We start from the raw sequence: 16,833 nt of genomic DNA, 5'->3' as shown, positions 1-16,833 counted from the left end.
TATATATATATATATATATATATTTTTTTTTTTTTTTTTTTGGGGGGGGTTGTAGTACCTTAAAAAAAAATAAAATAAAATAAATAAATTACAAAACAAAATTTTCATATATTTCTGTATACAGTGTTGCATAAGGTGTCCTTCATTTTGGAGCCAAATGTATTTTTTATTGATATCATTTTGGGGAATGTCTGAAGTTTTGATCACTTTTTGTTAGAATTTTTATTGGGAGACAAAACGGTGAAAAAACAGCAGTGTTCAACGTATGAGAAAAATATTTTCATAAGTTTTTAGTTCAAACATTTTTGTTGCAGGGATATCTGAATGTGTGCTTGTATTACTTTGTGCATTCATTTTTTTTCTGATCTACGGAACTTTTAATATTACCGTATATACTAGAGTATAAGCCGATTTTTTTGATAAAGCCCCCCTCGGCTTATACTCGAGTTAAGCAAAAAAAAAAAAAAAAATTCCTGTATATACTCCAGTATAAACCGACCCGAATATAAGCCGAGGCCCTTCATTTTACTACAAAAAACTGGGAAAACTTATTGACTCGAGTATAAGCCAAGGGGGGGAAATGCAGCAGCTACTGGAAAATTTCAAAATTAAAATGGTCGGAGTTTTTGGGTGCAGTAGTTGCTGGGGAAGGGGAGGGGGTGTTTTGGTTATCTGTCTGCCCCTTCCCTGAGCTTGAGGACTGGTTTTTTTTTTGGAATTCAGCCTGGCTGAATATAGGGTATCTGCAGTGATCCTATTAACCCCTTCCCGACGGAACAGGAGCACTGCAGATCCCCTATATTCAGTAGACCGGGCACTGTCAGACACAGGATACCTAATGTGTTTGTGTTTCACAGTCATTTTCTACTTTTATATGTATTCTAGGGAAAGGAGGGATTTACAACTTTTATTTACTTTATTTTTTTTTATAGCTTGTTTCACTATTTTATGGGAGATTCTATACATTACTATTACTGCAAACTTTCTGTATAAGGCTCTGCGGGAAGAACCGCCACCGCGTTTTTTTTGCTGCAGAACGTCCCATGGGGCCTTTTTCCTCCAAATCTACAAAAATGACACACAACAGAGCTGTATCTCACTGTAGTGTGCTCTGGAGTACGGTGGAACCAATTGGTAGAGGTGATAGACTCCCTTTACATGCTTGCCTTGCAGATTTTGTGTCTGGTATTAAGAGAAGTACTCCATTAATCACACTACAGAAGCTTTGCACAGTATTAATATATTTATTGCTCAATACATATCGTTATATAACCAAACACATAAAGCTAAATGTACACAAAAAAGCCGGACAGTACAGTCTATAATCTATCGTCGACTCAGCCGCCGATTGAGCTCTGCTACTTTTTCACGTCTCCGCTCAGTGCTGCGATCAGACGCTTTTTGCAAGCTGTCATGGTATTTCTCCAGTGCATTTCTAAAGCCTGTTATAACATCCTGAAAGGAGAGAATTGGATGGATACAATGATAACGGCTTACAGAATATACAGCTTTGTTTATTAGCGCTCCTTTACTGTGTATTGTATATGTACAGTGCCCTGAGCTTAGGACAGACATCAATGATCTCACCTGATATTTTTTCTTCTCCTCTTCTGCCGTTTCCAGGAGTAGCTCCTTCTTACTGGTTGTTTGTTGGATTTCTTGAAGAACATGTGACACTCGTCCGTGCACAGCCTGTCTCTTTTCTTGAATGTGACTACAGGTCCTAGGGACAAGAAACAGTAAAATTGTCAATGTCTAACACAGTGATGGCGAACCTATGGCACGCGTGCCAGAGAGGGCACGCAGAGCCCTCTCTGCTGGCACGCGTACCGTCGCCAAGATCACTCACTAACAGGGAATCCGGTACAGGATTCCCCGTTAGTGAGCGATCGCCGCTGCTTTCAGCTGTGTGCGCATTTCCACACACAGTGTAGGCCGCGCGCTACACTGCTTGCAGAGTGTATAACCTCTGCCCCTACGCCGGCGTGATGACGTCATCAGCGCCTGTAGCAGGAGGACGCGGACGCTCTTCGTGGGACTGCCGCCATCAGGTAAGTATTTTAAACTGCTGAGTGGGGGCCACAGCTGTGCAGTGGGGTATATAATATGTGTGGGGGCTACAGGTGGAGCATGTAATGTGTGTAGGGGCCACATGTGGAGCATATAATGTGTGGGGGACAGCAATGGGGTATATAATATGTGTGGGGGCCAGCAATGGGGCATATAACATGTGTGGGGGCCAGCAATGGGGCATATAACATGTGTGGGGGCCAGCAATGGGGCATATAATGTGTGTGGGGGCCAGCAGTGGGGCATATAATGTGTGTGGGGGCATATAATGTGTGTGGGGGGCCACAGGCGGGGCATATAATATGTGTGGGGGCCAGCAGTGGAGAATATAATATGTGCGGGACCCACAGTGGAGCATATAATGCTGTGGTGGAGCACCTAATACTGGGGAGGGGTTTACTGTGGAGCATTTACTACTGTGTGGAGGCCCATTGTGAAGACTATAATACTGTGGAGGGGACAACAGTGCGGCATATTGTACTGTGTGGCAGCCACTGTGGAGCATATTATGCCTACCTAGCAACATATCTGTTTGGAACCTAAGATATTTGTCTGGCAGATGCTGAAGAGACGTGTCTTGACTGGAAGAAGTCAGACAGACGGAAAAGGAAAGAGGACGACTCTGATTAGAAAATACATCACCTGTGAGTCACTGGATATAACTGCAATCCTTTATATGTTATGCTCATCCTGTGTAGTGCTGGTATTTACATTGGTTATACTCAATAACAGTATTTTGTATTAGTCAGTCACTGTGTGATGGTAATGTGTTTCTGGTGCGCCGCTATTATTTGGCCCTTGTATACTGGTATTATTGTCAATGTTGGTCTGTGTATAATTGTACATTGTTTCATATAAGTATGGTAGTATTAATCAGTCCCTGTGGGCTGGTAATGTGTTTCTGGTTATTATTTGGCCCTTGTATACTGGTATCAATGTTGGTCTGTGTATAGTTGTTTGTACATTTTCGTATAAGTATGGTAGTATTGTCCAGTTGCTGTGTGGTGGAATTATCAGAAAGCACACTGATGGTGGTTTAACAAGTTAAATAATGATAACAACAGTGGTAGCTGTGAGTATTGGATTGTTCTAATCACCATAACTCACTTAGGCTGAGTTCACACAGTTTTTTGGTCAGGAATTTGGTCAGGAATCCGCCTCAAAAAAAGCTTGTTTTGGAGGCTGAATTTGAGGCAAATTCATGACCAAAAAAACAGTGTGAACTCAGCCTAATAGACTGTTGGTTCAGGGAATATCTAATAGTGTTAGTTATTCTGATAGGGATAGATTTATAGTGGGTGCTTCATTTTTTTTTTTTTTTTTTTTTTTTTTTATGTTTTTGTAGACTCCAAATCTTGAACACCCAAAAATGAGTTCAGCAAAAAAAACAAAAACCGATAGTGGAAGATCATTCCAAGAGGGCTGGACACAGTCATTTGGAGTTATTGAACGCAATGGGAAAGCGTTATGTATTCTGTGTAATGAGAGCGTTGTGTGTCGAACGTCAAGTGTCAGACGTCATTTTGACACCAACCACAAAAATGTTGCCAAACTTAGCGAAACTGAAAGAAAAGAGTTTCTTGAAGGGAAATTGCAGAAATATAATTCCCAGTCTCTTAGTTTTTGCAACTATCTTTCTCGAACCAATTACCTGACAGCTGCCAGTTTTCAAATTTCACTGTGCCTAGTAAAACATGGTAAGCCACTATCTGATGGGGATGTTTTCAAAGTGGCCATGTTATCAGGAAGTAATTCTCTTTTTCATGATTTCCCAAACAAGGATAAAATTGTTCAACGCATCTCTGAAATGCCACTTAGCAGAAATACTGTTAAAGATGGAGTTCAGCGCATGACAAGTGATGTTAGTCAGCAGCTCACCACTGACTTACAGAAGGCAGCCTGTTACTCCATGTGCTTGGATGAAAGCACAGATATAAATAATCATGCAAGGCTAGCAATAATTTTGCGTTATGCTGTTGGTGACATCATGAGAGAAGAGCTGGTGAAACTGGTATCTTTGCCTAAAAGAACACAAGGGATAGATATCTACAATGCTGTGATGGAGACTTTTTTGTCTCAAGACATAAGACCAGAAAAAGTGGTTTCGGTTACTAGTGATGGGGCACCTTCTATGGTGGGGGTAACATCTGGTTTTGTACAGTTCTTTGTTAAAGAAGTAAAACATCAAGTCATTCAGTTTCATTGCATTATACATCAAGAAGCTCTTTGTGCAAGGGAAAGCAGCAAAAAATTTGATGATGTCCTCAAAGATGTCACAAAAATGGTGAATTACATCATGGCTCGTGCTCTGAATTGTCGACAGTTTGAAGCACTTCTTGAAGAGGTTCATGCACAGTATAATTGCTTGCTCATGTACAATAATGTCCGGTGGCTAAGCAGAGGTCAAGTCTTGGAGCGATTTGTAGCCTGCTTGGATGAAATTAGGCTGTTTATGAGTGAAAAAGGGGAGGAATATCCACAGCTCATGGATATAGTCTGGCTTACCAACCTCATGTTTTTTACCGATTTTACACTTCACTTCAATGTACTGAACAAACAACTGCAAGGTGTAGGGAAAACGGCAGAAAGGATGTTTTGTGATATCAAAACATTTGAGAGAAAACTGCAGGTTTTTGAAAGAGACCTTGAAAGTGGGCAACTGAAATATTTTCCAAATCTAAAAATGCATTTAGAAAATTCTACAACTTTTGCAGACAATCCTACAAGCCATCAGGAAGTCTACCAGGAATTTTCTAACATTGTATCAGCTGCAAAGGAGAATTTTAGTAACAGATTTTTACAGTTCCGCAAGATGGAGACAACCCTGTGTTTTCTTACGTCTCCAGATAAAACCAAATTTGAAGAACTTGATCTTTCGTGTGTACACTGGTTAGATTTAGAAAACCTGGAAATGGAGCTATTGGAATTTCAAGAAAGCTCTATCTGGAAAAATAAATTCCATGACCTGCGTGAAACACTCGAGAAAATAGAAGGAATGACAATGGACAGCGTAGTTAGTTCTGAAAATGAAATCCTTAAAGTGTGGAATTCTCTTCCAATTAATTTTAAGTCAATGAAAACACTTGGGATTGCTTTCCTTTCTTTGTTTGGATCATCTTACGCTTGTGAGCAGTTGTTTTCAGCTTTGAATTACATCAAATCTGACACCAGAAATAGACTGACAGATGACCTGAGTGCTGCATGCGTTGCTCTCAAACTTACAAAGTATGAACCAAGAATAGACAAGTTATCAGCATGCATGCAACAGCAAAGATCACATTAATTGTTCAAAAGTTATGCCAAATCCAATCTTTTACATTACAGTATAAAGTTGTTTGTATTATTGAAAATTCTGTTAAACCCTATTAACACGACTGTATTTTGAGGGTCTGTAGCTGTCCACCATTGTGAATCTGCGATTGCAGACAGTTTATTGGGGCTGTTCACACGTCCTGTTCTTTTGCGGTCTGGTGTTTGAGTGCAAAGAAATTGGGCATCTCTTGCAGACAGCAAACATGACTACGGTTGTGTTAATTGGGCCTTGTTGTGTTTTTCTTTTAAGACCAAAGATGTTAATGTATGCATTGTTTTTTCCAAAATAAAACGTCAGTATTAAGGTTAAATTGGTGTGTTGGCACTTTGCAATACATTATCGGGTTTCGCGTTGCAGTTTGGGCACTCGGTCTCCTAAAGGTTCGCCATCACTGGTCTAACACATAATAGCAATCAGCCTTCTATGCAGACAGCTAGAAAATTCTATGGTGATCTAGAGCAGTGATGGCGAATCTATGGCACGGGTACCAGAGGTGGCACTCAGAGCCTTCTCTGTGGACGCCCATCTGTGGCACAGATCATACTGTGTGGAGGCTAATGTGGAGCAAAATGTACTGTGTGTGGTCCACTGTGGAGCAGATTGTACTGTGTGTGGTCCACTGTGGAGCAGATTGTACTGTGTGTGGTCCACTGTGAAGCAGATTGTACTGTGTGTGGTCCACTGTGAAGCAGATTGGACTGTGTGGGGGCCACTGTGGAGCAGATTGGACTGTGTGGGGGTCATTGTGGGGCAGATTGCACTGAGTGGGGGCCCTTCACTATTTATATCACAAGTATCAGTTTAATATAGCAGATATGTGATATTATTATAGGTCATAATACCATTGCATGGTCACTATAAGACAGATCTGTGCAATGTAAATAGTGAACAATAATTGTTGAAAATTATACCAAATGCGGTACAAAATTGCTTATAGAATTGAAAGCTCTGTAAAGTCCCATTCACATGACGGTATTTTGTGGGTCCGTAATTGTCTGCACTTGTGGACCGCACAGTATTAAGGTTAAATTGCCAGGATCGCACTTTGCTATAGTTTAGTGGGTTTTGGGTTGCAGTTTGGGCACTTGGTCTCTAAAAGGTTCGCCATCACTGATCTAGAGCAATGGCTCTCAGCCGGTGGTACATGTTTCCAAGGGGTACGCTGTAGCTCATAGCCAGTGCTATGGAAATGGCAGATTTAGTAAGTGCTAAGGTTCCATAACATTTATCAGGTATGGGCTCAGCGCTGTGAAGCTATCTGGATCCACAGGTAGGACGTTTTCGAATATGCGCTGTGACACCTGGTCAGACTAGCTAATACCCATTGGTCTATGAAAGAAATTATATAAATGATCCAGCTTCTTAACAATAATACTACAGGAGACCAGGGTATAACATTTCCAATGGGGTCTGTCTATTAGCCCAAAGTGCAAACAGTGTAGATGTATAGATAGATACTGGATGTGCTGGCGTGTACGGCTAGCTCTGCTCATGCCGAGCCGTACACGCAGCGCTTCCCATTCACTTCAATGGGACTGCTCGTAGTGAAAAAAGCAGCCCATTCATTTCTATGGGGAGCGCTCGTATGCCGGCTCCCATAGAAATGAATGGAACTGCTTTATACGCCGTTTATTCTGAACGAGTTTTACGTTCAGAATAAGCTGCTGTATACGTAGTGTGAATGCACCCTAAGAAAGGCTATTCTTCTCCTACCTTTAGATGTCTTCTCGCACCACCGTTCGATTAAAATCCCATTTTTCGGCGGTATGCAAAGGAGTTCACTCACAGCAGTGGGGGGCGGGTCCCAGCGCTCAAAGAGCAGTGGGGGTGGCCCCCCATGCTGTAAGAGAACTCATTTGCATACTCACGAAAGATGGCATTTTAACCTAACAGTGGCACTGGAGAGTTCTCTTGCAGCATTGGGGATGCCCTCAGTGCTGTTTGAGCGCTGGGGACCGCCCCTAGTGCTGTGAGAGAACTCATTTGCATACCAGCGAAAAACGGGATTTTAACCGAACGGTGAGCTCCAGTACTTCCCGGCGCTGTAGCAGCAGCGAGCTGATCATTTAAATCATTTTTCCATACACTGATGGGTATTAGCTAATCTGATCAGGAACAGCGCATATTTTCCAGTTGTCCTATCTGTGGATCAGATAGTTTTACAGAGCCAAGCCAATACCTGGATAAATGAGGTTATACAATATTCTAGACTGGGACATTTTGTTGACTGCAATATAATACTTTTTTTAATAGGAATCTAATAAAGGTTAAGTTTTGGAGGGGATAACTAAAGTAGTAATGCCAAAGTGTGACCACTGTGCCATTCACTGATATGGGTCTGACAGTCATATAGAAAGAAGCTGAGGGCTGGCCACATACGTGCACACTACTGCTTCAGTCACACGGGGGACTAAGGGAAATGAAACTCACTCTAAAATCTCGCTCTTTCGCTGTTCGAAGTCCTCTTGTTTCTTCTGATGCTTAATATCCATTTTAGCCAGTTTTTCCTTCTTTATCTGGATAGTTCTCCTCAGCTGAGTCTCTTCATTCACCATGGATTTCAGCTCCAGGTTTTTATTCACTATTTGTTCCTCTATTTGTCTAGTCTAGGGGAAGAAAAAAAAAATACAACAACGCTTAAAGGGGTTATTCAGGCAAAAATGGACAACACTTTTAAAAGTTGAAATAAACTGGGGGCAGAAAAAAAAATAAAATAATACACACACTTGCTCATTTCTGTTGTGCTCCCGGTTCATATGCTCCCGCGGAGTCTACAGGGTTGTGCTGAAGCCGCCAATTGGCCTCAGCAGTCACATGACCACTGAGTCCAATCAGCAAAGGGACAGAGTCACTACCTGTGACATCACGGGTCCTATTCCTGAGGCCGTTAATTGGCCTCAACAGTCATGTGACCTCTGAGGCTAATCAGCAGCTACAGCACAACGCCAGAAGAGACCCAGGAGAGCGGACGAATCGGAAGACGCAAGACACCGGAGCAATGGGGACAGGCGAGTATGCTTTTTTTTTTTTTCTTACTGCCCCCACCGATTTAAGCTTTAAAAGTTTAGCCTGGACAACCCATTTAAAGAAATAAATGCACAATCTATCCACAAGGATGGAGCACAGCCACTTTATACAGAAGATCAATAGGCAAGAATACCTCTTCAAGGATCTTTCTGTTAATCTCGAGATTGGCCTCAATACTATGCAGCTTCTTATTATAAGCTTGAACGTCTGACTGCCACTGGCAGGCCACAGTCACTCTCTCCCGATAATGGTCACATTTCTCACTTGTTTCTTGCTGTTGAAACAAAACAATCTTTATTAAGATGTGCATGGATTAAAGATTACAAAAGACACACACAAGAGTACACCAGAGACAACGCTACAATGCTTACAGGCTGGTAGGCTGTCTGAAGCGGTGCAATAAAGACAAGGTTTTACATTACCCTCGCTTGCTTCAGTCTGTGGACATTTTCTTTCATCCGCTCAGTTTTATTCTTGCGCTGCTCTGGAGATTCCACTATCTGGGATTTCATGTGTTCTTGTTCTTCCTTCATGGTGGCAATAGCAAGCTTACACTGATTCTGTGAAAAAGGAAACGATCCTCTGGATTGTAAAACATCAATATGACAGGTACTGCTGAATACAGACTGAAGTGGTGGTCGGAAACCTTCTTCTAGACTCTCATACTGATACTCAGGAGTAACACTAAGTAAAGTCATTGGTGGAGACTTCTGAAGACTGGCGCTCTTCATAAATGACCCGCCATAGCCATGTGCCTCAAGGGAAATCTATGTCAGCTCATAATTAGTCTAGGTTCTTAGCATCATGTATAAATTATAGTCAGTCAATCTGGTGGAACGTGGCAAAGGTAGCACAAAACGTTGCCAATTGCTCGCACCAAAATTTGCAACTTTTTAGGACTTGTAATACATGTATAAAGAGTGGAGGAATCCCCCAATGTGATGACATCAATCCTCATACAACCACTTATTACTTACCATTTTCTTCATTTTTTCAGCAAGTTCTGTTTTTTGATGTGAAATCTTTTCCTCAAGGACCAACTATAGAATGTAAGATATGGAGTTACCAAGAGTCAGACAGCAGCTGTTCAGACATCAGACAAGCAGAACACATTTACTAACAAGGGATAAGTTCAGATGACATGTGATTTAAGGAAAAACTTGTCCCCAAAGTTCAACACTTAATACCTAATCGGTAAGAGGTGATAAGTGTGACTTCTCGCCTTCCACCAAGAGAATGAGGGCACCACGTTGAGATGAGCGAGTACTATTTGAAACTTCCGTTTCGAATAGCACGCGCCCATAGGAATGAATGGACACAGCCAGCATGCAGGGGGTTAAGCAGCCAGCCGCCGGCAAAGTCAGCGTGCCGGCCGCTTCCATTCATTCTTATGGGTGCGTGCTATTCGAAACAGCAGTTTCGAATAGTACTCACTCATGCTCTCCCAAAGCATCTGCACAAAGGTCCATGGACCCAACAAAGACAGCTGCAGGCTCTATGTTGCCATGTCCATCAGCTCCATACACTGACAAATCTTCCCTTGCTCCATGCAAACGGTGGTGTATATGTGCCCATTCTCATGATGAGCGGGGTCACAAGCACGCACAGACTTATCACCTATTCTGAGGATGTATGTAGATTAAGGGACAATAACTGTAAAGAGGACAGCTCATGTCCTCATGTATATGCTGTTTTATATACCGATAGAAAGCTGACAGTAAGATGAATCCAGCGCACTGTCGACTTTCCCGGTATGTGCCCCGTTGGAGGAGATATCTGCACCGTTAGTTTCGACATCGATCTCACCTCACTGTCAGAAGGCCATTCCTCATAGCCCTAGCATCATCGCTCGTTGGCTTTCTAGCAGTATATAAAACTGCAAATACACGAGGACATGAAAGCTCTTCTTCAAAGAGGACCTTTCATCAGATCGGGCACATGCAGTTCTATATACTGCTGGAAAGCTGACAGTGCGCTGAATTCAGTGGCTTTCCCGATCTGTGCCCGGTGTAAAGCGCTATCGGTCCCGGTACCGTAGCGCTTTACAGTCAGAAGGGCGTTTCTGACAGTTAGCCAGGGACGCCCTTCTGCCCAGCAGCGCCAATCGCGCTGTACTGTGGAGCGGGGAGGAACTCCCCCCTCCCGCTCATGATAATACTCGTCTATGGACGAGCTGTGTGAGCAGAGGGAGGGGGCGTTCCTCCCCGCTCACACTGTACAGCGCGATAGGCGCTGCTGGGCAGAAGGGCGTCCCTGGCTAAGTGTCAGAAACGCCCTTCTGACACTAATGCGCTACGGTCCAGGGACCGATAGCGCTTTATACCGGGCACAGATCAGGAAAGCCGATAGTGCGCTGAATTCAGTACACTGTCAGCTTTCCAGCAGTATATAGAACTGCCTGTGCCCGATCTGATGAAAGGTCCTCTTTAAGAATCAATTCCATTCAAAGCAGTCTATACACACCAGTGGATCCTGAAAAATACACTGGGATTCGGCCAACAAGGCATATGGCAGCAACCTGAATGTTCCCAAACATCTGCTTTGACTAGAAACAACATCCAAACAGGATGGAACTTAACATTCGCTCCCAAGAAAAGACTACTGTAAGTCCCCTTAACATGCTGAGGGGGGAGAGGAGAGATAACTATAAGGGCATTGGCATAGCACACAGTGCTCTTTGCCATAACATTTATACTAACCCTGAGAATCACAATAAGACCTCATGCACACGACTGATCTTTTATCGGCAATAGCAGATAAGAGTATGAACCCATACATTTCAATGAGCCCATACACACGAGGCAGGTCCTGTATCTGTACGTAATAGCAGCTTTGTCAATTGATTTTCAATGTATGGGCTAGTGAAACTGATGGATGACATGGACTCCAATCAGTGCGTCATCTGTGTGCTGTTTTTTACCGACCCAAACACTGCACTACATGTAGAAAAACTAGTTAAAATCCTATATTGGGGTGACTCACATCTTTTGCACGATATTCCTGGCTTATGGATTGCTGCAGATCATGAATGTCACTGGAGAGTGCTTTAAATTCTGCTTGTTGTTCAGGTGGGACCGTCCTAAAAGGAAAAATAAGGGGTTTAAATTTTCCCAATAATATCTTTGAAACAACTAGACTTCTAAACTACTTTTCTGGTGTATTATAGAAGCAGCCCCCTCATGCTCCCTCCATAGACTTCTGTGTGTGAGGCAGACTCTATACAGATCAACAGTCTTAGTGAAGGTAAGAGAAAAAGAGCAGCCTGGTAAGTGGAAAAAGTGAACATATTTCTATAATAAGATCGGATACAAAGTTCTTATATTCACCTGGACCATTCATTTCTGCGGTTTTGTTGCTTTACAATTGGAGGCACGCTTTAATAACACTGTCTACGATTCATATAGGAAACTGTTCAAATAAAATAGAAGTCTTCCAATATCTTTAGCACAGGTATTCCTCGGCACAGTGAGCGCTGTAGCTCTCCCTCCATCAAGCAAGGCAACTAGGTCATACTGACACAGTCTACATAGTGATGCAGTATCATGCTAGTAGTCTAATAGGTGCCCTGGCATCAGCATAGACAAAACGCAATAGCAGTTTACAAGGCATTGGAGATGTAGTTACATGACCCTGCATCATACGGTTAGGGTCACTATGGGCAAGTCCTCGCACTGGAAGGGGACAGACTAATAGGACAGGATAGAACAATACGTTTGCTTTTACCAAGCAAAGACTTACGTGAGTTTTTCAATTTTTGCCCCCAACTCCGAAATGGTCTTCTGCTGCTGGTTTATATTCTCCAAAGCAGATTTCTACAAATGACAGTGACGTCAGTGACAAATACAAGACATTCGGTGACAATGGCAGACATATAACACTGTAGAGGTATCACTTACATAGCTGAAGCAGAATTCTGTGTAGACCATTTTTCGGGTATCCCTGAAATGGAGGAAGTTTACAATTCCACTCAACAAGTAGAGGGTCCGCTTCCCTTCTAAACACAAAGGACAATGTGCCCATGTCAGTCTCATACGTATACAGAAGGCTGTGAACTGAACCGTCGCAATAGCGCTCGTGACACTTACTTGGGTACAAGACGTCAGATGGGTGAAAGTCGTGTATGAGGCACATCGGCAAGAAACGGGGCCTTCACGTACACACAGGATTACATAAAAAAAAATATAGGTTACCAGTAGATACTAAAGTGAAACGCATCAGCAAAAGTTTGTTTTACTATTTGACCATACACACAATAGTCTGGAAATGAGCCAGATTCTGTGACCTGTGCAGCGGTTACGACGCAGGAAAAGTAAAGCGATAATCTGTGTCCACCATCTACTGTGAATAATGGTGCCCACGTTATCCATTTATAGATAATACCGGTCATTGTCATCCTAGCTGCGCAGGTATCAACTTATTATTAGGCTTAGTGGTCAGAGTGAGAACCGCAGAATTTTAGGAGATTTTTATAGATATGGACAAGAAGATTAAAACCTTTACTCAATTGTTTAACATTAAAAAAAAAAAAACATTATACAAATAGAAAGTAAGTAATTTTCTGAGGACACATTCCCTGCGAGACAAGCGCTCTGTCGTAATTCATAGGTAAAAACAGAAATCATTGGAGGGCATTTTAGAAACTTCTCACTATTACCATAATAATCTGTTCCAAGGATGAGCGCCTACTCTCGTTATAGTACAAATAAAATGGAGTCATAGTGACAAGTCGTGCAATGGGGCAAATAATCCTGACACGGGTAGAGAAAGGTGCACATGGTATATGCATGTACTGTACAGGGCCCGCTACTAGACCAAAAAAGTAAGTACTTCAGCATTACAGCACGAAGACTGGAAGATCCAGGAACTCATCCATCTGCCTATAGGTCAGTATATCACATGGGGATAAAAAAAAAAAAAAAAAATCCAAAACTTTGGGTATTTGAGTAAAATGGCATACATACATGAGTTTCACCAGATGAGCCACAGGAGCAAATCCTTCCATCAGATGTGGGTACTGAATGTCCAAACCCACAGGTACCTGCAATATAGGAATTACATTTAGCTCTAGATATATACCTGGACCTGTAAGGATAACACATAATAAAGCCAATTTGAGCACTATTTCTACAGTCTGGGACCAAGAAGATTTTTCTTAATTTTATTTTTTTTTTATTTTTACATTCCTAAAGCTTTACATTGTCTTCTCTGTAGCCTTTTCGGAGGTTGTTTTCTGTGGGGCTATTTCTATTCTCCATTTAGAAGTAGATCACTCATGGATTAAGTTTCACAGATTTTAACTTTTGCAAAAAGAAAACCCAGGACAGGCTCCACGATACAGAACATTAAAACCCCCTTTGGACAGCAGACTCATACTGTCATGTACGTGGGCTCTAATCATCGGATACCGATGGCCGATCATGGATCACATACTGGAGGGATCCATGACAATTCACTGGCTATTGAGCATGCCACAGATATGGAACCAAACGCAAATACGTACCATGTAGAACTGATCTACTCCAATATTGAATACTCTCTGCAATACCCTCATGAAGAGCCTCTGGACCCATTCTGGCTGTAGATGGAAACAGAACATGGAGGTTAGTCACGTGACATACATGAAGATATTCATAACCATATACAAGGAGCCCTCACCACCTTGACAAAACCTGCTTATGCCTCTGATGTGGCTGCCGTTCAGATGATGGTTGGATTTTTCCTACGAACAATCCCACCACCAACTAAACTGCTCAATTTGGAAAGCGAGCAATATCCTGAGCTCTCTCCATACGACTCAGGATGTAGTATTAAGCCCTGGGTCGCTAAGGGGTTAATCTGTGTTCTGCTGGTGTCAGCCGCACCACAATTGAAACGCACAGGTCTTTTAGTCTGGGCCCCAACGTGACGTAAATTGTGGCCATCCATGTACCAGAACAGAGATCTAACTTATTCATGTAGCTGACAAATGTCATGTATAATTTATTCCAGTTATCGGATGTGAATGAAAATAAATGTTCCAGGCTGCAGAGACCCAGCCCTTTTACTTTCTTCAAAACTTCCAGAAACGCGCCCAGAAACATCCAGAACACAAATGGCTGAGTTCACAAGAGAAAGACTGCGCAGATTCCCAGTATTGTACCCCCAAACCAAAACAGCAAGAACTACAACACCAAGCAAATGATCAAAGGAGTAACTTCTCTACCTTGGGGTTAGGGTAAATGTCGTTTTTGGTAAAATTCTTAGCTTCTGCACCTGTCAGAACCTTCTGCCGAAAAAAATTGACCAGCTCTACTGCAGGAAATTGAGGAAACGTAAGCTTATCCATAACTGCAGCCCAATGTGGTCAAGGATAGAAAAAATGGCGCAGACGTCTGAAAAGGAGGGAAAAAAAAATCAATATTAATAAACAAAAGTATATCTTGAATATAGACATGACACAGGATATAAAGAAGTTGTCACTTCCCCTGATAGGTCTACCATAGAGAACGAAATGATAAACCAGAGCAACGGACAGTCTGATGCGAGTGCGAAGCCAGAGTCACAGAACAATGACACAATAGAAGGTATTAAAAGACGCTGCGCGGGGGCCCACAGCTCAGCTACGATATTAATAGAAATAATGGATTGCAGAAGGGACCCCGATTTGGTGCGGGCGGTGCTTAAACTAAAGGGAGGGGCTTTTATTCTGCAGGATTTTACTTGTTTGGGATGTGATGAGTATTCAAAGCAGTGTGACTGAAGTGTTAGTAATGTCCAGCAGGCTCCCACAAAAAAGTAGGGGTGATCTCCTGGCATCATGGAAGAGTGGGCAAATCTCACAGGCCCCTACCCTGAAATGTAAGGCGGCTCATAGATGGCATAGATTTCAGGCATCATATAAGCCAGTGAATTGAAAAATGTTAACACTGATGGGGCCCAAGGGTCCTGTCCACAGTACGCCCCCTTTCTGGAACGTCCACAATGGCAGAAAAATGGCACTTATGACAATTTTAATCACAAGGGGCATTAAAGAGCTGCAAAGAAGACAATAAGTTCATACTGGCAATACCTATCCGTGGCTCTGATGTGTTGGAGGACCAGAATAACGGACTGGCGGAGCGCTAAACTAGTGAGTACAGATGGAGAGCGGCACACTGGACCCAACTGACTGTAATGGGGTATGTCAGGTATTCATTGATTTAAAACAGAGACCAACAGATGAAACAGCCGCATGTGCAAGAGTATTTGTCTTTAAGCGGACATAGTGACAGCGTCTCCAGCTCAAATGTGAACATAGTCTGACATAGGGGAATTATAGATCTCCCCTAGTGCCCAAAATGTGTGTGTGTGTCATTCATGATGTGTGTCCTGCCTGATCCTTATGTGGCTTCTATCTAACATATACGTAAAATATGTGGACTGCGCTTATCTGATGTGATTGATATAACATTGCACGTTTGTCAAGGAGTGTATGGCTCACATTCGGCACATCAAATGTAAGACACGCTGTTCTACTCCTCGCTGCAGGTGTGGGTGTAGCGGGCAGGGGCGCCTTGATCAACATCTGGGCTGGAGTCTCTGCCGCAGATTCAGGGGAGAGAAAAGTCCTCCGGGTTCAGTATAAAACTAGTGGACCTCATTATAGTCTATGGGGTCTGCTGGAAAACCACTTTTTAAGCTGACCAGGTCTCTGTCTGTCTTTTGGGTCCCTATGATAACCCGAAACTGATGCAATAAGTTCCAGACTGGTGTAGGATCTTGCATCTTATCTTGATGGATCAGGCATCTTATCTTGATGGATCAGGCGTGCCTTATGCCCCAATGTGCCCTTTATAGCCACCCGTGTGCAACAGTCACTATTAGTTAGTGGGTATTATAGGGTTATAATAGGGCGATGAGACTGACAGCCCCACTAGTAATAGAGACTGAGCGGTGACAATGCCTGTGCAGCACTACAGCATATGCTGGCACTATACAAGTAGCAGGGCAGTAAATAAACAGGACTTGTAAATTGCCAGGACAGGGCAGATGAGTCCACCAGGCTGCCAGGGAGTCTCCACACCACACGATATGTCCTTTGCCATGACCACAGCCTGCTCTGTGCCGCAGCTAAGTGGTTTCTATCCCCAGCCCGCTCTCACCTCACTCCGGGGCCGCCGTTATTCGCCTCTCCTCCGTCAGCCGTTTCTATCCCGGTTACTGTTTCAAATTAAGCCAGTCCCCCTTCCATGACGTCATCAGCCGGGGCCTGGAACGCACAGTACACGCCGCTGTTTGATGACGCACACAACATCCAAGGCATTCCAATAACAAAGATGGCGCCTTCTGCGCAGCCTTGTATTAATAACTTCACAATACAATTTTCTAGGGTGCTGCGGTCTCTTACAGGAAATGCTTTGTGTTATGGAAGAGTATGGTTGTAGGTTATTGCACTACATTTATAA

At 42.9% G+C, this 16,833-nt stretch overlaps 1 protein-coding gene across 1 annotated transcript; it reads right to left on the bottom strand.

Moving 5' to 3' along the window:
* Window positions 1-1,306: 1,306 nt before the first annotated feature.
* On the bottom strand, window positions 1,307-16,581 carry NUF2 (NUF2 component of NDC80 kinetochore complex). The gene is made up of 14 exons (XM_075287661.1): window positions 16,531-16,581; window positions 14,613-14,781; window positions 13,911-13,985; window positions 13,372-13,448; window positions 12,496-12,557; window positions 12,307-12,404; window positions 12,149-12,222; window positions 11,393-11,489; window positions 9,388-9,450; window positions 8,833-8,970; window positions 8,544-8,684; window positions 7,814-7,989; window positions 1,588-1,723; window positions 1,307-1,455 (listed from the first exon to the last, which is right to left on the bottom strand). The coding sequence occupies exons 2-14, from the start codon at window positions 14,733-14,735 to the stop codon at window positions 1,327-1,329; spliced, it is 1,389 nt and encodes a 462-aa protein (XP_075143762.1). The 5' UTR covers window positions 14,736-14,781; window positions 16,531-16,581; the 3' UTR covers window positions 1,307-1,326.
* Window positions 16,582-16,833: the final 252 nt, after the last annotated feature.

The sequence above is a fragment of the Leptodactylus fuscus genome, chromosome 9 (assembly GCF_031893055.1).
Source record: "Leptodactylus fuscus isolate aLepFus1 chromosome 9, aLepFus1.hap2, whole genome shotgun sequence".
Lineage (NCBI taxonomy): Eukaryota > Metazoa > Chordata > Amphibia > Anura > Leptodactylidae > Leptodactylus > Leptodactylus fuscus.
Note: the sequence above shows the minus strand (reverse complement) of the source record. Positions and strands in the feature narration are given on the sequence as shown.